This window comes from Carassius auratus, unplaced genomic scaffold (genome assembly GCF_003368295.1).
Source record: "Carassius auratus strain Wakin unplaced genomic scaffold, ASM336829v1 scaf_tig00031959, whole genome shotgun sequence".
NCBI lineage: Eukaryota > Metazoa > Chordata > Actinopteri > Cypriniformes > Cyprinidae > Carassius > Carassius auratus.
Genome location: NW_020525964.1, coordinates 19,087 through 43,850, shown reverse-complemented (window position 1 = coordinate 43,850; position 24,764 = coordinate 19,087). Strand labels below are relative to the sequence as shown.

At 36.3% G+C, this 24,764-nt stretch overlaps 1 protein-coding gene across 7 annotated transcripts; it reads left to right on the top strand.

Moving 5' to 3' along the window:
• Positions 1 to 6,805: 6,805 nt before the first annotated feature.
• On the top strand, positions 6,806 to 24,478 carry LOC113080775 (alpha-adducin-like). Of its 7 annotated transcripts, XM_026252830.1 has the most exons (17): positions 6,806 to 6,973; positions 10,735 to 10,936; positions 11,010 to 11,172; positions 12,115 to 12,266; positions 12,340 to 12,420; positions 12,507 to 12,656; positions 13,876 to 14,019; positions 14,189 to 14,287; positions 14,461 to 14,634; positions 14,702 to 15,037; positions 17,955 to 18,050; positions 18,541 to 18,630; positions 19,320 to 19,476; positions 20,216 to 20,428; positions 21,642 to 21,701; positions 22,495 to 22,528; positions 23,477 to 23,524. In XM_026252830.1, coding segments are annotated over exons 2-17 (2,145 nt in total). In that variant the 5' UTR covers positions 6,806 to 6,973; positions 10,735 to 10,741; the 3' UTR covers positions 23,478 to 23,524. The 7 variants fall into 7 exon arrangements, with proteins under 7 accessions (XP_026108615.1, XP_026108613.1, XP_026108612.1 ...); XM_026252828.1 differs by lacking the exon at positions 22,495 to 22,528 and having other exon boundaries at positions 14,702 to 14,944; positions 23,477 to 24,478; XM_026252827.1 differs by lacking the exon at positions 22,495 to 22,528 and having other exon boundaries at positions 23,477 to 24,478.
• The last annotated feature ends 286 nt before the right edge of the window (positions 24,479 to 24,764 follow it).

Here is a 24,764-nt window from a genome sequence, read left to right as displayed (position 1 = left end):
TATTTCAGTTCCACACATCAGTTATCTCACCTCCTCTGTGACAGTTTCTGATTCACCTGAACGAAACTCTACATGTCCGTCTGAATCCAGACACACTGGAATAAACAAAAACAGTGTGAAGTTTAAATCAGGACTTCATCAGTAAAAGAATATGACATACAGGAGAGACCGGGGCTAGTTGTCACGGGGTCTGAATTTCAGTAACGTTTTTAGTAAATGACACAAAATAATTTTATATTGTACGTTCTTAAATTAGGATAATATTTGTGTATTTCAGTCTTTCAAATTAAAATGAATGCAATAAAACTCAATGACGTGCATTAAGATATGAATCAAACATATAATGAAGCCTAATAGGGGCAAGTTGTCACACATTTAGAAATTTAGAAATTAATTTTTTTTTTTTTTTTTTTTTTTTTACTTTTTATTAGACAAACAATTTGAGTTTTGTGTTTCTAACCTTGTGTTAAAAAGCCTATAATAACAACCTGTGTAATGTCAGGTTTCTTTGTGACAACTTGCCCCGCACAAATGTCAACATGTGTTAACTAAACAGGAAATACATTTTGGGAGGAGCTTAATGTTTTACTCGTAGTGCCAACCAACAGCTGCTCATCTCACACCATCATCCACCTCCACAAACCTAGTTTTATCATTGAATGATATATTTCATTCAATTCTTCAAAGCTTTTATGCTGTTTAATATTTACTGAATCAAAAACTGTGACAGCTAGCCTCGTCCTTCCGTTTCTGTAATAATAACTGCAGACAAAATACTCACTGTTTGGTTTTTGCTGCATGCTTTCTCTGCGAAAAAGCTTCAGTGATTCTTTAGGCTTTGACTCTTTCTCTCTGTTGTCCATCTCTCATTTAATTCCTTTATCTCTTCTGTAGGGTCTGATACTCCACGTGTGATCCGTCCCTCCACAATCTCCTCTAGAAGACAAGTGCAATGATTTTATATTCGCCAACATTCGCCCAAACTCAAATAATTAATCTCCTTTTCATAAACATGGCATCTTCAAACTCAGCTTTACAACACATTAGGATGAACGTGTTTTACTCACTTTCTGATGAGTGTATAAAGTGAATCGATGAGGAGCAGAAGCATCCACGTCAGATCTGTGTGTGACTGAAAATCTTGTGATTTCACCCTAAGACTGCGGAGAAATGAACAAGCGCTCGGAGAGAAGAAACACACCGGGAGATACAGGGAGAGATAATGAAACTTGTTTGGTGAGGCCGACACTTTCAGATGCTTTCCACCCACTCACACAGACACCAATGAGAGCCAACTGATTGCCTAATGCATCCAAACGTGAAGAAGAAATGTCACTGAACTTGAAATATATGACCCTGGATCACAAAACTAGTTATGAGTGTCAATTTCTCAAAACTGAGATTTATAGATCATCTGAAAGCTGAATAAATCATCTCTCCATTGATGTGTGGTTTGTTAGGAGGACAATATTAGTCTGAGATACGACTATTATAAATCTGGAATCTGAGGGAGCAAAAAAATCTAAATATTGAGAAAATCATTTTTAAAGTTGTTCAAATTAATTCTTAGCAATGCATATAACTAATCAAAAATTAAGTTTTAATATATTTACAGAAAGTTGCAAAACATCTTCATGGAACATGATATTTAGTTAATATCCTAATAATTTTTGACATAAAAGAAAAATCTGTGTTTTTTTGGCTATTGCTTCAAATATACCCCAGAGACTTCAGACTGCTTTTGCTTTCCAGGGTCACATTATATACATTTTGCTAATGTTTTCTGAACGTTCAAAACATTTTTGGTTATGTGTACTTTAATTAAGGTATTATTATTATTATTATTATTATATTTTTTTAATGATCTCTGAACAATCTGTAAAATCATTTCCCCTCAGTGTATACAGTAGTTCTAATTTAATTGGTTTAACTCTGCATAATTATTTGGTTGGTTGCATGTGATTATTTACTTCATTTTTTCCCTTTCTGTTTACATCAGAACAGACACGTGAGGCACACATTGAGAAACAACAGGGCTTTCTTTGTTCAGTTCAGCTGGAAGTTTCCAACATTGTAATTTTCTGACTGTATAAAGGTTAGCGCAGGATGATTGACAGGTCATGACGTAAATGGATCGCATCACACACACACACACACACTCACTTCGGGACACCCACACACACCCACACACACACACTCACTTAAGGACACACACACACACACACACACTCACTTCGGGACACACACACACACACTCACTTCAGGACACACACACACACACACACACACTCACTTCGAGACACACACACACTCACTTCGGGACACACACACACACACACACACTCACTTCGGGACACACACACACACACTCACTTCAGGACACACACACACACACACACACACACACACACTCACTTCGAGACACACACACACTCACTTCGGGACACAAACACACACACACTCACACACACACACACACACTCTCTCACTTCGGGACACACACACACTCTCACCTCAGGGCACACACACACTCTCTCGCTTCAGGGCACATTCACGCACACACACACACACTCTCATTTCACGGCACAGACACACACACTCTCTCTCTCTCTCTCTCTCTCTCACACACACACTCACACACACAAAACTAATTTAGTTGTATTTTTTCAATGATTTTAAATGTTATTTACATCAAATCTCATCTGAATGTAAAGCAGTTTGTTCAATTCAACATTTGGTTCACTTGTTCCTTAATCGAAATGAAGCAAACTGGTTAAACATCAGGCTGATCTTGTGTAGAAGTTAAGAGTTGTAGAACCAGAAGTAAATTACTCAATCACATTGTGTGTGCTGACTCATCAAAAGAGAGCTGAAGTAAACATGGATAAACTCACACATAACATGAGGATAGAAGTGTGTGTGTTATAGTTCAACGAAAGGTCAACTGTGTTTATTTCTCAATTAGCATCTATGAAAATTAATTTCATCTCAAATTTTTATTTTCTTAATAAAAAGTCCAGTTAAAAGATGATTTATTAGTGTGTGCTATTAAAAGAAAAAGCATTATAATGCAGATACTCAAACAAATAATATATATCTTAAAATAAAAAATAATTTTCACTCAGAAATTGCTAGTAAATTTAACAAATTATTTCAAAGAAACTGCAAGTAACAGTGAATGAAATGTGCAATTTTGAAGAACAACTGAAATAGTATTTCTTGTAAAGTGTAGAAATGTAGCATTGCATCAGTGTCTCATCCATGGATGCTCTGCAGTGAATGGGTGCCGTCAGAATGAGAGTCCAAACGGCTGATAAAAACATCACAATATGTGATGAAGAAACAATCTCATCCTAATCTGGGATGACCTGGGGGTGAACGCATTTTCAGTCAATTTAAATGTTCTTACTTAAAACATAAGTAAGTATTTGATTTAATATGTGACATAATACATTTATATTTATTATTGCAGGATTTCACTTCACATGTGTTCTTGATAAAAGTCACTTTTATTTTTTTTAGCTAAAAGCCCAGTCTGGTTTTTCATTTCCGGACACACAAATCTTTGTCTTTCAGTGCATGCTGTTTACTTCTTCTTCTTCTGCATTGTGTTGTCTCATTAGCATCTCTTTTAGTTTTCTTGTCATCCTGCTGGCAGGAACCTTTGCAGAAAACATAACAATGCATCAATATTAAAGAGAAATCATGCCATTCTGACGTCATAAACAAAGGACAGGAAGTGACCGAGTAAACGTCTCAAAAATATTTTATGATGCATGAAGCTATGGAGAATGCGCCTGAACTGGTTTTCAACCTCTTTTTTGTTTCTTCTAATGTTGACCTTATCTTTGTTATCAGTGCTTTAAGTGGCCCAAAAGAGGTGCCGGTACTCTATTATAGCCACAAAAAATATATATATTCTGTTTTTATTTTTATTTTATTTTTTTGATGACTCCCCTCATCCCCTGAGGTAACAACAACTATATTGAAAGGCTTTTATATACAGCAGTCAACAGGCAACCTTAATAATAAATCATTTTATTAGTTTGTGGATTTGCTTGAGCTAGAAAGAACTACTGAACATAAATAAAATGTGCAAAAGAATTTTGAAAAAATACCCTTAGAAAGAGCTTCTGCATTACTGCATTCAAACTTCCAAACTGATTCAAATGATTCGCGAACCCGCTTTGAACTCCCGAACTGATTCAAATGATTCGCGAACCCGCTACGAACTCCCGAACTGATTCAAATGATTTGCAATTCCCAAACTGACTCAAATGATTCGCGAACCCGCTTTGAACTCCCGAACTGACTCAAATGATTCGCGAACCCGCTACGAACTCCCGAACTGATTCAAATGATTCGCAATTCCCGAACTGACTCAAATGATTCGCGAACCCGCTAGAACTCCCGAACTGATTCAAATGATTCACGTTCCCCAATCTGACTAAAATGATTCGCGAATCCGCTTTGAACTCCCGATCTGACTCAAATTCGCGATTCCACTCCGAACTCTCGAACTGATTCAAATGATTTGCGATCCCCAAACTGACTCAAATGATTCGCGATCCAGCTCCGAACTCCCAAACTGTTTCAAATGATTCACGCTCCATACTCCGAACTAGGAAGAATTAGGAAGCGTGTATTGTGAAGGGGGCTCTGAAAAGCGGCATTGAAGGCGAAGGATTAAAACCTCTATTAAAACAGATGTCCAAATGAATGTACCGGTACGCTAAAAGCACGTTCCGGGCAGACGGAGAGGTGGTTGTACACTCAAGAGCTATATTTGGAAGTGGCGGTACTGAGTGCGTACCGGCCCAGTTAAAGCACTGGTTATATTCATTACAATAACTGTAATGATATCGTTATCTTTCTAGTTATCTTTATAGGAATTGTTTTTGGTGTGAACGGGCCTTTACTCAGAGAAGAGTTCAGTGTCAAGGCTTTTCTTTTTGCATTGATTCTGGACCAGATCTTTTGATGGATGGAATCCAACCACGTAACAAACCACAAATCTGTGCTAAAATGAGCATAAAACAACATTTTCATATGCTGCAACTAACTCAACAGCATCACTAAGGTCCATATGCAAAACTTATTAACCATAACCATCCCTGAGGCACAAGAGCCGAATGAAGTCTAGGAACCTGTGTGTATAAATGGCATAATAATTCAAACAGTCATCCATTAACTACAATATAAGATTAGATTCAACTTTATTGTCATTATGAAGAATACAAGTACAGAGCTAATGAAATGCATTTGGCATTTAACCAGAAGTGCAAGAATATAGTGTTGTATATACATATAAGTGTAGAGTAAGTGAAGCTATGATTGACAGTGATGTACAGTGGAGTTGCTATATACAGTATTAAGCAGAGTATGATGTCATCACCGTGATGTCATCTGCGAATTTGATTATGGTGTTGGAGCCTTAAACAGGAATGCAGTCATGGGTGAAGAGGGAGTACAGGTACAGGAGAGGGCTCAGTACATAGCCCTGTGGCACACCGGTGTTCAGGGTGATGATGGAGGAGGAGAGGTTATCTAATTCAACAAACTGAGGTCTGTTAGTAAGGAAATCTAGAATCCAGTTGCAGATGGATGTGCTGATTCCAAGCTGGCTGGGTGTTTTGTAGTCTGTGATAGTTTGTATGCCTTGCCACAATTGATTGACGAGAGTGGAGTCAGCACCTTCCAGCCAGATTTTAACTGTTCTTATTGTAGGTTTCAGACATTTGACGAACACGGTATACTTCGGGAGCAGGAACAAAGACTGACCCAGGTGGGTGAGGGATGTGACTTTGTAGGCACCAGTCACATTAGTATATACATGGTCAACCTTGTTTTTACCAGAACATTTTAGATCTTAAAACATTTAAAATCTATACAATACGACTAATGACCACAAGTGAAATTAATAATTTACTGTTAATAAAGTAGTGTAAGTGGCGACCTCATGTGGTTAGTTTGAGAAATGACAAACCTTAAATCTTCTTTAAAAATATATATAAATAAATAGCTCTCTATTCTAACTCTAAAAACTCTTTCTAGAGTTAGTAAGAGCCTCTAATGCTATATTCTCTTAATAAGTAATCTTATTGCTTTTTATTTATTTATTATAAAAAATAAGTATCTTACACCATCATTTTCTATTATTGTTTCATTTCTTTTGACTTGTTTTATTCTTATTTATTATTTAAAGAAAATACCTTGCTACTTGTACAGTGTTAGACTAACTGAGACTTGTCAGGGCAGTTACATATTAATACCCTTTTGTTGGATTTGATTGTTTTAATGTCCTCATTTCTAAACCGCTTTGGATTAAAACATCTGCTAAATGACTAACTGTAAATTTAAACTGAATTACATTGCATGTAAGTTATACATTTTATTACTTTAAATGACCTTGATGACCTTTTGCTAGTGCCATGCAATTTTTCACATTACAATTTTTTTTTTGAGTTAGGCCTATATATAAAACATTAAACTAATATATCAAATATAAAAAAATATAAAAACTGCCTTACTACTACTACATTCATTGCAGCATGCACATTAACTTTATTATTTTAATGATTGCATACTTATATATGCATGTACATTACAAAATATACAGGTTCAAACTATAAGCATTATAGATTTAAAAAATAAATAGATTTAAACTAAAAACTAAAAGCTCGCTGTATTTGAGCGGACGGACAGGCCCCGCCCATCGCTGATGTGGGCGGCTCACATCAAAGACTGTTTCGTGAAGTGGGCGCGATCTCGTGTGACGCTGACCAATCAGAAGCCTCTTCACCTCAGCGAGCGGTGGGCGGCGCGCCCTAGTCTGTGAGACGCGTACAGAAACAAACGGCTGCCTGCAGACAGAAACAGCGGACAAAATCCTGCTAACGGAGAAAAACCTCGAGCTACCCGTCTGTTCCCGAGTTGCTGTCCACTCCAACCGCGCATCTAGACCCAAACAAGCGTAAGTTTTAATTTCTAATTCTCTTTCTTTCTGGATTATTCTCCTGAGGGCTTTAGTAGCGCGGCCTGAACGCTAGTAGCGCGCTCGCTAGTGTCGCCAGCGCTCGCTTTCCGCAGGACGAACCTGTTTGTCGTGTATGTTAGGACATTTCTCATGATTTTAAGGTTACTCGAGCGTTTTCTGACACGATTGTCACCCTAGATTAACGCTTAGTAGGTGTAGAAAGAGTGCGCGCACCCGCAAGGGTCACTACAGCCGTGCACGCGCACGAATGCAAATAAAATCTTTGCATTTGCCACTTTCAAAGGTGCGAGTATTTTGTATTCTGCAAATTGTAGAAATCTCTTAGCATTTCTCTGACTTCAGAAAGATAGTCGACTGTTTTCTGGCAGTTTGATTTGTTTTAAAGTAATATTTGTAATATGTAATATAATGATATGATATGTTAACAATAATAGGCTCACTCCCTTGTGACCCCACTTTTAAAACCCTTGCTTTAGTTCATACCAGGAAGTTTTGTGGCATGAAAATGCACTCCATCCTCTTGGAACTGACACCAAGTGACCATCCATGCCTGACCGATATATCGGTTCATCACTAGTTATCGTTAGGTCTGTTGTGTTGTGAGATGTGTGTGTGTGTGTGTGTGTGTGTGTGTGTGTGTGTGTGTGTGTGTGTTTACTCTAATCACAGATCTTCACTGGTGTCTTGACAGTCTGTCACTCAGAGAAAGAGAAAGACTGAAACGTCTGTCTACTTGTTTTTCCATAAGGCCATTACAGATCTACAGCGAATGGGTGTAAAACCTGCTTTTTTCTGTCAAGTAGTAGTTCTGTAATATCTTTACAGTTGTCAGAAGTTGTTGAAACTTAGCGTGTTAATGTATAATGGACATATGTCAATGATTAGAACATGAGTCATTTAATAAAGAGTCAATGATCAGGTTTATCAACTATTTTGATGTTGAAACCCCTGGATTGAGTGTGATTTCTCTCTCTCTCTCTCTCTCCGTCAAACCTCTGGAGAAATGAAAATGTGTTTCTCATTTTTATCTCTTTTTCTCTCTCCTCCTTTTCTGTCAATCAGATGTTCATGCATGCAGTGGCCTGTTGCTTTAAAGAGGAAATATTTTCTGTTGCATGAGCAGCTGTGTGCAACACAGTCTTGTGTGTGTTCTTGTTGTTTTGCACAGTGTAAATCATCTGAAAACATCTACAGTAAAACACGATTTTGTTCCAAAGGTTGAACTTCCATAGAGAGCATTCTGAAGCATGATCTATACACAAAAGCTATTAGAAATATGATTGTGCTGCTGTAGGATGCTTTCGTTTGGCAAAGTCTAAGGCAGAATTGCATGTGCAGTAAAAAAAAAAAAAAAACCCACAAAATTCATAAAGAATATCATGCATAAAATATCATGCATATTTTGATTTATATAAATAGGTACATTTATTGTTGACCGCGATATGTTGAGTGTTTCAAATGGGTTATTTTTTATTTTGAAGGGTGTTACCTGTGAATAACAGAGCTATTTTCTAAATATTGTAATTTTTTGAATTTAGTTTATTTCAGTTTTAGTTATTTTAAGTTACACTAAACAAAACTGCATTGGCTGAAATTTTTATGATTTTCTGCACAACTTTAGTGTCTCTAATTTATAGCAGTCAATTTATTTTGGCATTATAATTATAAAATATATTATATTATTATTATATGTTATGTTGTTAAACTTGGATATATTATACAGGTTATTTATTTTTATTTTTACAAAAAATAACGTGATAATTATATTTTGTAGATTTTTTTTCTCTCATATTATTATTAGTATTATACATATATTTTTGCATGCATTTCTTATGTTATGTTGTGCTATAAAGTGAATTTTAACCTTGGGGTATGAATAAAGTAAATCTCTGGGCTGATGAATGTAAGTTTTAATTAGGTATTTTAGAGGATTGATGTCTGGCTTGAGGTAAATTTTGATTATTTGACTATAGACTGTAAATCTAAATCTTTGAATTTTAAAACTTAACGTCACTTTCCAAGCATTTCACTTAAGATCGCACCAACATAAACACTCGTGCAGCAGCTCGATCTTACAGAAACACACACACACACACACACACAAGCGCTGCTCCACACCCTCCCTCACATCTGTGTAGTGTTACGGCTGAGATAATTCACACACTTCTCTTCTGAAAACTAAGTCAATGAGGAAGTTCCTCATGAGTTTGTGATAAGACACACACACATGCCGCTGAACTCCTGGCAGCTTTCAGACTCAAGACATTCACCAGACACACAAGCTCTACCAGATCCCAGAATTACATATTATTAATTTAGATTTTTTTATTTGTCTTAGTTATTATTTTGTACTTTAAGCTAAACTTTAAGAAATTTTGCTTCGGCTAAGATTGTCATTTTATATTATTTCAGTTAAATTTAAATAACACTATTTATTTTTAACCATAATAACCCTGGTGAGAAATCATTTTTTTGCTGAGAAATCACTTTTGAGTAAACGGCGTACACCATTTCTCATTCTCTCCTTGGCATTTGTAGGAATTTTAAGGATAATACACATCCGTTTAGACTTTTAACTTGTTGACCTGAAACCCAAAGTGACCTCAGAAGCTGAGAAGCCATAAGAAGTCAGAGATATTAAAACCATAGATGTTGAAGAAGCAGATCTTCCCGTTCATGTTTCAGTGAGTGGGCAGAAAACATGACACAAGTGACCGAATACTGTTACATAATCCTCCCGGTTTCCACGGAAACATGTTTTGTTTCCATAGCAACTGCATCTCTGTGCCCTTGAAACATGTGCCGAGCTTAATGTAACGGCAAATAAACCTCTGAGCTATAAACATAATTTCTGTCTGTCGTATTTTATTTAGGGATGCACCAAAAGTTTCCTTTTCCATCTCTGTCCATTTCTGGCAATTTCAGGCAAAGAAACAAAAACATTGCTTTAACTGATCTGTTTACTAAACTAATGCTAAAATCAGCCGAAACGTGTGTATGAAGACGTGACATAAACTTGTACGGAGAAATGTCTATAAACCAAACCAAAGAGACGCTGGAAGGGCTTCCTGCAGTTTTCACCAAAATTAAAGCTAGTTTAACCTTTTTAAAAAGAGAAAAAATTTAAATATTAGTCTTGTAATTTTACTGTAGTCGTACTGTAATTGTAGTTGTACTGTAAAATAAAATATGATGATTATTGATGATAAATGATGTTGATTTATTATTAAAATATATATATACATTTTATAAATATTTCACAATAGACATGCTACTGTCCTGCAGTGATATTTGTCAAAATTGCTCATTTAAGGAAAAGGGAAAAAATTAATAGTTATTAGTAATTTTTTATTTAGTATTGCTTTTTAATTATTATAGTCTGATTTATATATATTCACAAAAATGTCAACAAATTATTCAGCAATTTAATTGCATTTTAAAATCAAAGGTTTTTTTTTATCAGAATTCCCCCCGCAACGACTCTGCTTAATGGATGGAGAAAGTGCATTATGTCCAGAGCGCTCGACAGTAAACGGGCCGTTATAACCACTCGCTATACAGTGTTCTGTCTCTCATGCCGTTAAACTGTTTTAAAGTGGTTCAGTCTCACATCCGGATCGAATTTCACTTCAAAATCAAATGAGCATCAGATTATATGTGTTTTGCATCACAACTAAAGTTTTTAGTGCATAGCTGAAGTATGCATAATCCCTGCTGACCTTTGACCTGTGCTGCAGGTGTGTGATGAACGGAGACTCTGGAGCAGGGGTGGTGACGGCCCCCCCGCCCACTAACCCCCCTCATAAGGAGCGCTACTTCGACCGTGTGGACGAGAGCAGCCCGGAGTACCAGAGAGAGAGGAACATGGCACCAGACCTGCGGCAGGACTTCAACATGATGGAGCAGCGCAAGAGAGTCTCCATGATCCTGCAGAGTCCCGTGAGAGCACACACACACACACACACACACACACACGTGTGGTTCTGGTTGTGATTGTGATTGTGTGTCTCAGGCGTTCTGTGACGAGCTGGAGTCTCTGATCCAGGATCAGATGAAGAAGGGGAAGACCCCCACCAGTTTACTGGCTCTGCAGCAGATCGCTGACTTCATGAGCACCAGTGCCCCCCCCATGTACCCCGCGGCCCCCCAGGGAGGCATGGCGGCCCTCAACATGAGTGAGTGTCTAACACCGCACACACAGCAAGGGTTTAAATCCTATAATAAATAAGAAGAAAAACCGATAAAATAGAAAAGGAATAAAGCAAGCTAGTGTTGGAGACCTTTTGTTAATTGTATAATAAATAAAAAGAAAACGAATAGATAGAATGCAAAAAGATTAGAGAAGCTAGATTTTAAGAAAACAAGCAGTAAATAAATAGTGTCAGTTTGTGATAAAGAATATAATTAGAAGAGAGAGAGATGTAACCATTAAATATTATACATAAATGTATATATAGTGTGTGTGTTTTATGGCTACTATATTTACTATCATTAATATACTATAATAGTTTGTATTATTTTGAGTTAGTGAGTGTGTGTGTATGTATGTATGTGTGTGTATATTCCATTTTTATTTTTGTTATTTTTAGTTTTTTTTTTTTTCATTTATTTGTTCATGTGATTTTAAAATACTGAATTTGCTTAACTAAAATAAAAGGTAATTAATTTTTTTGTTTACTTTTATAATTTTAATTAATTGAAAAATAGCCCTAATATAATATATTGAGTAAGTTTTTCCATTTTCATTTTAATCTTAATTTTTGTTGTTTTTATCATTATTTTATTAGAGTTAGAAATATTGTCTTGGTAACTAACTGAAACTTTTTTTTATATTATTATTTATTATACGTTTTATTTTTAGGGTTAAAGTTATAATTAATGATAAAAACTTTTAGTCTTAAAAAAAACTCTACACCAGTATTTAATTTAATTTATTTTATTAATTTAATTTTAAATATTTTTTGTATTATAATTTTTTTTATGTTCAAATGGCACTGCAGCTCTAACAGATGTGTGTGTGTGTGTGTGTGTTTGTGCGCGCTTGTGTGTCTGTGTGTCTCTCTGTGTGTGTGTGTTTCTCTCTCTCTCTGTGTGTGTGTGTGTGTGTGTGTGTTCAGGTTTGGGGATGGTGACTCCAGTGAATGATCTGAGAGGTTCAGACTCCATCGCTTATGAGAAAGGAGAGAAGCTCTTGCGCTGTAAACTCGCTGCGTTTTACCGCCTGACCGACCTCTTCAGCTGGTCTCAGCTCATCTACAACCACCTGACGGTGAGCGTGTCACAAATACATACCCGTTACATGTGAGAACTCCAGTCAAACCTCTCTTCTTGTGTCTCCTCAGGTCCGGCTCAACTCTGAACAGGAGCGTTTTCTGATTGTCCCTTTCGGGCTTCTGTACAGTGAAGTCACTGCCTCCAGTTTGGTAACCCGGCCTTCAGATGATAACGGCTGACAGATATTATCCTGCAGTGTGTTTCTTCTGTATTGAGCAGGATTGTGTGTCCTCAGGTGAAGGTTGACCTGCAGGGGGAGATCGTGGACCGAGGCAGCACTAATCTGGGAGTAAATCAGGCCGGATTCACCCTCCACTCCTCCATCTACGCTGCTCGACCCGACGTCAAGTGCATCGTGCACATCCACACAGCCGCTGGCGCCGCGGTAACAATTATATCATCATTTACATTTTATAATATTATATTTGTAGCAATAGCCAAAAAAAACATTGTATGGGGTAAAATTAATATATTCCATGAATATATTTTTACCGTAAATATATCAAAACTTAATTTTTTATTTGTTATATGCATTGCTAAGACTTCATTTGAACTACTCTTAAGATGATTTTCTCAATATTTAGATTTTTTTTGCTCCCTCAGATTCCAGATTTTCAAATACACTTTAAAATATTTAATAATGTACTTTTGTCTGTTATTATATTTTGAGTTGTATTTTGTCTCATTTTGGATTAATAAACAAATTAATAAATGAATGAATGAATAAAAATACAATGAAATGAGCACATTTATTAAATTAAGTTTATCAAAATTAGACATTAAATATTTTGAAATAGTTTTTCTATTTTTAATTTTAATCTTACATTTTTTTTTCAGTTTTTGTCATTATTTTACTGTTATATTTTAGTTACCTTAGTAATTCAACTTAAACTTAACAGAAGTTAGAAATTTTGCCTTGGCAACTAACAGAATTACTTTTTTAATTCATTTATTATTTAACAGACGTGTATTAGTGGACAAAATTAAATTATGAAATATTATAATAAATAAATAGTGCAAAATTTATTTATTCATGAATTTATTAAAGTTCATTAAAATCAAATGAGCCATCGAAAAAATGCACATCAAAATAATATAAAATTAATGTATTAAATATATATAAAATGTATATTTAAATAAAATACAATGAAATAAGAATATAAATAAATTTGCAATAAATAAAGTTTGCACTATTTATTTAAACATGTATTTTAATTAATAATTTATTAAACTTTATTAATATGAAATAAGACAAAATTCGCCTCAAAATACAGTAGTTAAATTTTTTAATATTATAGGAAATAAGAAAATATATTATTTTATTTTTTATAGAAAAAAAAAAATGTAGGCCATAAATGTTGCAATGAATTATAAGTATTTTGCACTGTTAATCTCTCATTGTATTTCTTTTTATTGATTTTAAAGTTCATTAAAATGAAATGAGACATCAAATGCACCTCGAAATATTCTACTATAAAATATTTTATTCAATAAAATAAGAGCATAAATAGTACAAACTGCATTTATTTAAGTGCAACATTTGATGTTTTATTTTAATTTCGTCTGATTTAGTCATATTAAGAGTTTAATATTCTGCGTTCCAGGTGTCTGCAATGAAGTGTGGTCTGCTGCCCATTTCCCCCGAGGCTCTGTCTCTGGGCGAGGTTTCATACCACGATTACCACGGTATCCTGGTGGACGAGGAGGAGAGCGTCCTCATACAGAAGAACCTGGGGCCCAAGAGCAAGGTACCACAAATACACATCTGATGTTAAAACACAATGCCAGAAAGTGATGAATCAAATGCATGTCCAAAACAAACTCAAAAAGGTGTGATCATCACTGTGAAAACAGACTGGATATTAAAGAGGTTGAGTATATTTGATGAGTATATTTAGTTGGAATTTGTGTGTTCAGGTGTTGATTTTGAGGAATCACGGTCTGGTGTCTGTCGGGGAAACGGTCGAAGAGGCGTTTTACTACATTCACAACCTGGTCACAGCCTGCGAGATTCAGGTAACCCTCCACTTAAACATACTCTATAAACATGATTGATGGAGAATCAAGTAAAGCTGAGCTGCTTCAGTCCAGGAAGAGTTCATCTGGAGATATCACTGACCTTATTCTGACCTTTAGTCGAGCTAAAGTTGTGTAGCTGGATGCTAATGTTTTGTGGTCTGATATTACAGGTGCGCACCCTCGCCAGTGCAGGAGGTCCTAACAACCTAATAATGTTGGACCCGAGCAAGTATAAATCCCGTCCTCCGCACCTCGAGCCGCTCGGAGACGGGTCCAGCTCACACCCCAAGTGGCAGATCGGGGAGCAGGAGTTTGAGGCTATGATGAGGATGCTGGATAATCTGGTAGGTCAGAGGTCAGACTCTTCTCTCTCTGTTTGATTCGAGATGTGACGTGCGTCTCTCTCTGCAGGGATACAGGACGGGTTATCCGTACCGCTGCCCTGCGCTGCGTGATAAAGCAAAGAAGTACAGTGATGTTGAGACTCCCCCTTCAGCCACGGGTTACTCGTACGCCGAGGACAGTGACTCGGGTGTGCGCTCCCCGTTAAAGCACAGCTTCCAGCGGCAGCCGCGGGACAAGACTCGCTGGCTAGCCTCCGAATCTGCAGAAGAGGGGCAGGACGGCAGCGCTAGCCCCAAGGCGAAGACTAAGGTGTGGACGAACATTACACACGATCACGTCAAACCCTTGCTGCAGTCTCTCTCGTCCGGTGTCTGCGTGCCAAGCTGTATTACCAACTGCTTGGTCTGTGCCAACCTTATTGTTCATAGTTCAGAAACGTAGCGCTACAGAGCTAGCGAGGGCAGCTGGTTAGCACCCCGACACCGAGGCACACAAAACACTCATTTAAGGAGTTTCGGGTGTGTTTTTCTTCCTCTCCAGTGTTTTGGGCGGCTGATTTCTTAAGGCAGAGCTAACATTTATTTACCTTTAATTTACTCTTAATTAACCTTATTTAAAAAATGAATGGATAACACCATCGTGGGTTATTATAGTTAGCAAAAATTAAAAATACATTGCTTGAAATAAGTCACATTTAAAATAAACTATTTAAGAAAACTTGAAAATATTTTATTTTAGCTGGTTGACTATTAAAAATGCATAAAATTTTAATGAAAACACAAAATATTATAAATATTATTAAAAACTGTAATAGTATTTTAATAGAAATGCAGTTTTTAAATATGCAACACAAATTAGGCATTATCTAATGAAATATTCTCTAATTTGCATTAATTTCCATAACCGAAATCTGAGGATTGGATAAAGCCAGGTTCATTTAAATTTGTTGAGTTATTAGTTGAAGCTGTTTATTGAGGGGATTTTGGATTTAGCTTTTTTTCATCATTACATGAATCAGAAAATACTGTCGAGCCAAAAGAAAAGAAAAAAAAATCCCTTCAGTAAAAACCTTCAGAATAAAGATATAGGAGTACAACTGTAAAGTTTGGTGTAAGTGTTACTAGACTGGAGAAAGAAAACACTGAAATTGAAATCTACAGATGCGCACAGATAAAGTGATATAAACCGAAAACATAAAAGTGTATCTTGGACCAGTTGTGAACAGCCAAAATATCAAAATGGACCGAAACAGACCGTGTCGGGGTTCTTTCCAGCTGCTCAGTGCATGCTGTGTTGCATGGTTGAGCAGATGCATTGTGGGTGTTCCCCTGGAGGACCAGGAGGGCGTGGCATGTGTAAAGTGGGTGTGGCTAATCCCTTCCGCAGCTGCTATTGGTTACCCCCCCGTTTCTGTTGTTGCTTGTTTCAGTTATTGCTTTATTTTGCATCTTTTGTAAGCGTTTTAATGGATCCGTTAACTCCATTTAATGTCTCTTCAGAGCCTTTTCAGAATGAATTTTAAGAGAGCTGTTTGTTTTCACTACAGTAGACTTACAGTACAGACTTTTATGCTTTTTAGTAAAAAGAATTTAGCATATTTATATGACTATATTTTTTAAGATAATAGTCTCTAGATGTAGTGTTTTATATTAAAATACTGCCAAGAGAATAACTCAATCAGATTTTAAGGAAATATCAGAGGTTTTTCTGGTCTGCTTATGATGTTGCTTGGCTTTTGATGACTCCATGTTCTTCAAAACATTTGTGTTGGCTTTTTAATTTCTGTTCTTTGTGTAATGAGTTTCCTGGTCTTTCTCCTGAATTGGATTGGCATTTTCTTGAACTCTTCCCGTGCATGAGTGTGTTATAACTTTCAAATGTCAAAATCATGATCCAAAAAACAAAAGGAGAAGCCTTGGTTGATGAGTGGTTGTTAACTCTCCGAACGATTGTCTCTAGTTTGGGGAGAGCGTGTTGTGTTGTGGGGCTCTAATCGTGATCAGTGAGTATTTCATGTTTACCTGTTCATCCCATGTGCCCCGATTCTCCATCACTTTTGGTTCCATGATTAAAGCTTTATATCATTTTGGTTAAGGCAAGTAACTCGTGCTGTTCTTACCCAGACCAAACGCCAACTAGCTTCGCTTTGAAAATATTTAGTACTTGCTGACCATCTGGACATCTTTATTTGTAATTTAAAGTCCATTAACTCCATGCATCAGAGCTTTGAGGAAACCTCTCAAACTTTAAGATGAAACCTGTGTGTGTGTGTGTGTGTGTGTGTGTGTGTGTGTGTGTACACAGAAGTGACTGAAACTGTAATTCATCGGCCGGCCGCTTGAGGCTGGCTGCAAAAGAGAGTCAATCCCATAGACTCCCCATGTTAAAATACCCAACTTTACAGCAGGAAAAAACATGTTTACAGCTTGGTGCAAAAACATATTTTGGTCTAAATATCTAATTTTGCCCTTCATTACAACTGTGAGGGGGGTGAATTTTTTTTAATAACTCATCCGTTTAATTATATTAAGCCTTAAAGTTCTGCATTGTTAAGGGCGTGGCCACTTGAGTGACAGGTGGATTGCTAGGTGGGCGTGGCTTCAGCAACTAGCTCCCGCCTTTTTGCCTATTTTTGACGCACGGTGACGTGCCGCCAAGATGGCTCCGCCCTGTTCCGCCCACTTTTGGTTTAAAAAACTCTCTTCGGAAACCTATGGGTGCCGTCACGGACACTACGTCCATGTTTTCATACAGTCTGTGGTGTGGTCCTGTTACACTAGCTGAAGGGGTTTTCTAATCACGAGAACAGCTTCTATCTCCACCTCACACCCTCCTCCCTCATGATCCATCATCCTCTTAAATATTCTGTTGTTCTCTATCTGTGCTCTTCTTTCTTTTCTTTTAGCCTTTTCTCTCCTTACTATACGCCCAACAGCAGTATCAATGATGATGAGGATAGTGGCTGCTATTTCACTGATGTTAAATATAGATTATAGAGATGTATAATCAAATTTATAATGTGGTGATTGGCAATACATACAGATTCCAAGTGGTGTAATATTAAGTTTATCTTAAGATAAGAATTTGACTTTTTGAATTCATAATTTGTGTGTTATTGTGACGCACGAGGAGTTTTTAAATTACCCGAAGCAAAGTGTACATCATCATTGGTGCGTTGCTCAGTGGACTATTATAATCGACCAGTTATGTTTGTGTTTGAGAGGCATGATTTCACCATTTGTATTTTTAATTTGAGTCTTTATTTGAGGTTTTCTTTAGTTTTGGTTGATTTTTAATGTCTCTGCTTTGATGATTTCAGTGGACTAAGGAGGACAGTCTCCGGCAGGCTGCTGTGGCCAATCAGTTCGTCCCGCTGAACACCAACCCCAAAGAGGTGCAAGAGATGCGCAACAAGGTATCGTGTAGATTTAAGACATTTCACTGAAGACAACACAGGAATGGTTCTCCCAGAAATGTAGGAATGTAGCACTGCATCAGTGTCTCATCAGTGGATGCTCTGCAGTGAATGGGTGCCGTCAGAATGAGAGTCTGATAAAAACATCACAATAATCCACAGCACTCCAGTCCATCAGTGAACATCTGGAGAAGACAAAACCTGAAACACATCCAGCATTAAGATGATTTTAACTCAAACACATAGAGTCTATAATCCAGAATAACACTTCCTCCAGTGAAAAAGTGTTGTGGTCTGAATCAGGAGAGAAATCAAGCAGCGTTTAAACAGATCTAAACTAATAAGTGGCTTGATATTATTATTATTATTATTTTTTTTTTTAACTGATTCAATGCTACATTTCTCCAAATAATAAAAATTTTCAGCAAACTCTAATTTCTGAATGAACTATTTCTCTAATTGTATTGACCGTGTTTTTTTCCGTCCTCAGATCCGTGAGCAGAACCTGCAGGACAAAAAGACGGCAGGTCCACAGTCGCAGGTGCTCACAGGTGCCGTAGTTGACCGCTCCTATGTCCAGGTGAGTCCGCACACTTCTCCTCTTCCCATTAGATCCAGCACGTTCTGTTCCCGTGTGTGTAAACCTTGAACTGTGTCTCTTGACCCCAGAGAGTGACTCTATGGGACGTGAGAACAGCACACGACCAGTAAGCCACAGCTGGGTCCATTTTCATTCATTTTGATTGGTTTGCAGTGCCATGTTTGCCCTTTTTCTTCCGTTTTGTTGGATTCATTGATTATAATCAAATTTAACAGGATGATACTGTTGTGAAATTACTCTTAACACATGCAATAATAATAATTCTGCATGTCTCTCATGATGTTTGCTGACCCTAGCTGCCAATGTATTACCATCTTGAGTTTTATTACAAGTAATTAATTATTAATTTATTTTTAGTAGTTCTGGAAGTTATTTTTCCTTTGTTGATTTTCCCCCTAAAAATATTTGTTATTTTTTAAAACAAGTTAAAAGTGTTTGTTTATTTATTTTTATTTTATTATAATTTTTTTTATAAGGTCTGTGCTGGGATTTTGCGTTCCAGCAGAAATAACAATAGTTTTATAATAAAAGGTGAATACAGATTTAAGTGTGCGTCAGGTCCAGCCTCTTATTGGATGACACCCTGTTAAACTCTTTAACTCTTGATCTTTTGTTGTGAATGTACACCGCTGAACCTGTGCTTGTCTCTATCCTCTGTTGTCCTGCAGGGGGAGCTAGTGACCGCGTCTAAAGCCATCATTGAGAAGGAGTACCAGCCTCGCGTCGTGGTCAGTAAAACTGGACCCAACCCCTTCAACAAGCTCACAGACCAGGAGCTGGACGAGTATCGCAAGGAAGTGGAGCTCAAACAGAAAGGAACAGAAGGTAAAAACACACAAATGCTGTCCAATCAACACACTTCTCCTCACAGAAACTGATGCGGATGCAAACAATGAGCTGTGATGAGATATATATGTTTATATGCATCCTCAAAAGTGTATTTATTGCTCACCAAGGGTGCATTTATTTGATCAAAAATACAGTTAAAATGTGAAATATTATTACAATTTGAAAAAACAGTTTTCTTTGTGAATCTGTGTTAAAGTGTAATTTATTTCTGTGATGCTCCGCTGTTTTTTCAGCATCATTCCTCCAGTCTTCAGCGTCACATGATCTTCAGAAATCAGAATAATATGATGATTTACTGCTCAAGAAACTTTTCTGATTATTATCAGTGTTTAACACAGTAATGTTTCTGTTGAAACCGTGATACACTTTATCTTTCAGGATTCACAGATGAATAGAAAGTTCAAAAGAACAACATTTATTTAAAAATAGAAAGCTTCTGTAATATTATAAAAGTCTTTGCTGTCACTTTTGATGAATGTAATGCATCCTTGCTGAGAAAAAATATATTTATATAAATAAAATAAAAAAAACTTATTTAATATTTTATGATGATAATCATTATTTTTTTTAAATCTGAGCAATTGTATGAGCACAAGTAATGTCGGCCAAACAAATGAGCTTTTTGTGCCAAGTTTTGGATATATTGCGCGTGACTCCTGCTCAGTCCTCCAGCGCCCTCCTCTGGTCTGGAGAGAAACTGTTGTACTGCATTCAGCACAGGTCGAAGGAGTCCAGACTCCAGACGTCACATCCACACAGGACAACGATGATCCACAGGCCACTGCAACCCCCCCGCCCTCCACAATCCCCAGCCGGGGGACCGGGTCAGGTCGGGACAGCCCTGTAGATCCTCCAGCATCCCCTCACAAGGAGTTCCACTCGGCCGTGCTCCGAGCTCTGGGCTGTGATGAGTGTGAGCCGTCTGCAGGTATCTCCTGTGGAAGCAGCTCTCTCTGGGTTCACTCTGACTTCACTGGGCTCTGTCTTTCTTCCTGCCTCTCGCTGTCCCTGGTTTCGAACCGTGGTGGTCCAGTACACCTGTCTGTCTCCGTCCCACCCACTACAGTCTCGGTCCTGCACTGAAGCTCCCCCGCGGGCTCCTCGCTGTCCTCTGAAGTGGGATTGATGCTCTTTATTAAACCTGTCTGGAGCGTCTCTGAATCTGAACCGGTTTCGACTCAATGTTGATGTGCTGTTGGTGGAACTCCGTCTCTTTGTTTCATGGTGCTTCGGTGGTTTTCCTTTTTACTTTATAATGCAATGAAACATTACTGTTATAAGGTTATATCAATAAACTATAATGTACTGTTATCATATGATTTATTAAATCGGAAAGAATCAAATTTATATAATCTATTCAGAATTTTTTTTTCTTCTATCATTAAAATACTTTGGTATTAAATTTATATCATTTTTAATTGTATTGAATTTCTAATAATTTTGTTTATTTTTGTTAATTTTTTTTTTTTTTTTTCAATTTTAAGTATCATCAGTATACTATAATGGTTTTTAGTAATATTCTGGATCTATTTTCATTTTATTGTTTTTAGTAGCTTTAATATTTTTATTAATACTTTAAATTAGTGTTTATTTTTAAATTATCGATTTTACTTGGTTTTAATCATTTTATGTGTTTGTCATTTTGGTTTTACACACACACACACATATATATTATTTATATATTATTATTTAATTTTTCTAATTTAGTTTATTTTAATAATTTTATGTTTCTATAATTTATTAAATGTATTTTTTTTTATTCTTTTTTTTTGTTTTATTATGTAAATGTGGGCTTGGCAACTAACTGAAATAAAATGTTTGTTAGTTTTTTGGGGTTTAGTTCATGGTGATTTGAGGTAGATGTTATCAGATCTGTATTGAATCATTGCTGATATATTTGATCAGTGTTTATGCTTCTGTCTCCTGAAAGAGTGCATTACTCGCCTCAGTTTGACACATTTGATCATATTCACATGCATTGCACTGGTTTTCTTCCCCTTCACTCAGTGTCTATGAGGGCTTTGGTATTATCCACTTTTGCAGCATGTCCCTTACTTCCTTGAAATGTTTCCGGTGTTTTGATGCCAGATGGGTGTATTTGAGCAGGTTTCTGATCTGTAAGATGCTTGTGTTCTCTGTAGATCAGACACCGGAGACTGAAGAGGAGAATGCTCTGAGCTCACCTGTGCGTGTGGAGGAAGGTACGAGCCCACACTAATGACTAATGTGTGTCTCTGTTCGGTACTTAACACTTTTAGACATTTATCACTGTGTGTAATAACAGACCAAAGGGTATGCATTCATGTTTTGTTTTTGTTTACCCTCATAATTGTACAAGAATCTGGCTTGACACTGATGTTAGCATGACAGCTGATTTTAATGGAAGATAAATGACAAAAAAAAAAATATTCTTAAGAATAATTTTAAAGCTCGGGTAAAAAAAAAAAAAATTATACTTTTTTTTTTTTTTTACTTTTTTTTTTTTTTAGCAAACAATTTTTTTTTTTAGGTTGTGTCCTACCCTGTTGGTCTTTATTACTGTGGATTACACCCATTTGATCAAAATAGGAGCTGTTCAATTGAGATTATATAATAAACACTGTGTTATATGTGGGTATGCACCAACATTTTCACCTTTTTGACATTGATGCCAATAATTAATATGAGAATTATTTTAATAATAATAGGCCAATTTTATATATATATTATTATTATTATTATTATTTTTATTTATTTTTTTCTTTAATTCAGGTGTAATCCGTTCTCAGAAATGCATCGTCGGTCTTAAATGTCCTCGTTCATTCTTCATGCTCATTTCTCTGGGGTCTTTAAGAATGGCTCAGCACCGTTCTTTACTTCCAGTGCTCTGTGTCTCTCTTCAGGGTTTCTGTTAGTTTCTTTCTAATTTAACGCAGTGGCTTTGATTTGATCTGCATAGACATTCATTCTCTCTCTACTTGTGCTTTTTCTTCTTCGTGGCTGCATCACAATCAGGAGATGGAAATGCAAAAGAGTACCTGTTACCATAGTAAGTACCCCACCTCACACACACACACACACACACGCTTGATTCTTCTGTCCCGCTGCACGCCTTCAGCTCACTCCTCTGCTGTCGAACTCTCATCTTCTGTCATGTTCCTCTGGGCTTCATCTGTTGTGAGGGATGATCCGCTCCGCTCCAGTAGAGATGTACACCGCAAACGGCACGAAACACATTTAGCTTGTATAATGTGCATGAATTTTATCCAGATTTGATTGGATGTTAATAGTATAGAGTTTTACATTATTAGTTAATTTTACTTTTCAGTAATGTCACCACTCAAAAGAAGACAAAAAAAGTAAATAAAAATAAGTCGCATAAGGAGGAGGTCAATAGAATGTTATGACTTTTTTTAAATAGATAGAATTCCATAAAATAACATTTTAAATTTATATAATTTCAAATAAAAAAAAACAACCACATAAATTCATACAAGGAGGAGGTTAATCAATGTAACAAATAAATAGAAATCCATAAAATAACATTTAACTGACTGATTTGAACAAGTTTTGCTTTGATGTAATATGACACAGATTTAAATAGTTGTTTTAAATAAAAGGTAAAAAAAAAAAAAAAACTTAATATTTACTTTAAAAAAAAATTATAGAAAATTTGTAACTTTTAGAAATTTTAATGTAATTTTTTTAATCATAAGAGAAAGTAAAAAAAAAAGAAGTATTTTTCAGTTTTAATGCAAAAAGGAATGTATGTTATAAAGCATTATAAGCAGTTGTGACCAAAGTTAAAATGCATTCAAATATTTGCAGTTTCTTGTTACGTCTGGAATTGATTGGTTGTCGTTTACTGCATTAAACTTAAGGTGTAACAATGAATAGATGAATGTTATAGTCTTGTTCTGTCAAAATCAATGCAATACAAATCTTGATTAATGTATTAAAAATACTTCCATATAAATGATTCCTGTTACCTCCACAGAGACACGGCAGGAGCAGACGTTTAAAGACGAGAGTGACGACGCCACTTTAAAACAGAACCTCCCCGATCTGACTCCCGACGATGTCTTCGAAGACTCCGCCCTCCCTGCAGAAGACCCCGCCCCCGAGGAGACAGACCCCGCCCCTAAGTCAGAAGGGGAGGAGCCTGTGACAGGGGAAGACGTGGCTGGTGATCACTGCAGCGACGAATCGTCCAACAAATCCCCGTCAAAGAAGAAAAAGTTTCACACCCCGTCGTTCCTTAAGAAAAACAAAAAGAAGTCTGAAACCCAGTGAGGAAGCTTTTCTCCGGCAATAACGCGGTCGAAATTGATTTGTTTTTGTACCATGTTCACATTTAGCGTATCAATCTTTTTTAATTAAAGCCTCTAAAGATCGTTTTTATTATTTTAATAAATGCTTGCTGAAGTGCACTTCAAAGTGCGTCTCGTTAAGCATCTTCAACACATCTGTTTTTATAAACCACTACAATGTATCATCGCAAATGTATCCGATGTTACTGTTCGAGGAAATGAATTAATGAAAGACTTCCTCCTGGTGTTTAACGGGAATCTTTGCTATGCTGCATGTTCACCAGTTTCAGATCGCATCTTTAAACGCCTCGAGAGAAATGTGTTTAATAGCAATGAAAATAAAGCCATAATGAAAAATTTTACTCATTAAGAATTACATTTTTTTTTTTTTTTTGGACTAAATGATTTCCTGTTGTAACACACACAAAAAAAAAAAAAACACATGAAAAGATTGTTTTAAAACTAGCTGTGACTTTTGTCCTGAATTAAAACGAGTGACTTCTGTTTGCTTTTATATATTAATTTTTAGTTGTTTTTTTTAGCTGTAGGTGGTTTAGTTTTGTTGTAAATGACACTATTGAATGTCTTGTGTGAACAGCTGATGATGATAATGATGATGATGATTCGTACAAACACTGTTAAAATATTTACTCAACAGTCCTGAATAATAAAGTAATAATCTTCAAAAACGGCCGTCTGGATCCAGCATCTCTGAGTGAATCTCACAAAGAAGCATTAGATTTATATTACAGCTCAAATTTAGAAGAAAAAACGTAAGCATAAAGTAACCCATTTATAAGACCATGAATGCATATACTGTAAATAGTCTAATATCGTCATTACAAAAATAAAATCATGAAAATCATATACCATTTAACATTTATTATAATCAGTATACATTTAGGACAACAAATACTTACATTATGTATACTTGTTGCAAATATGCTATATACTTTTACTGTATTGGAGTAATAT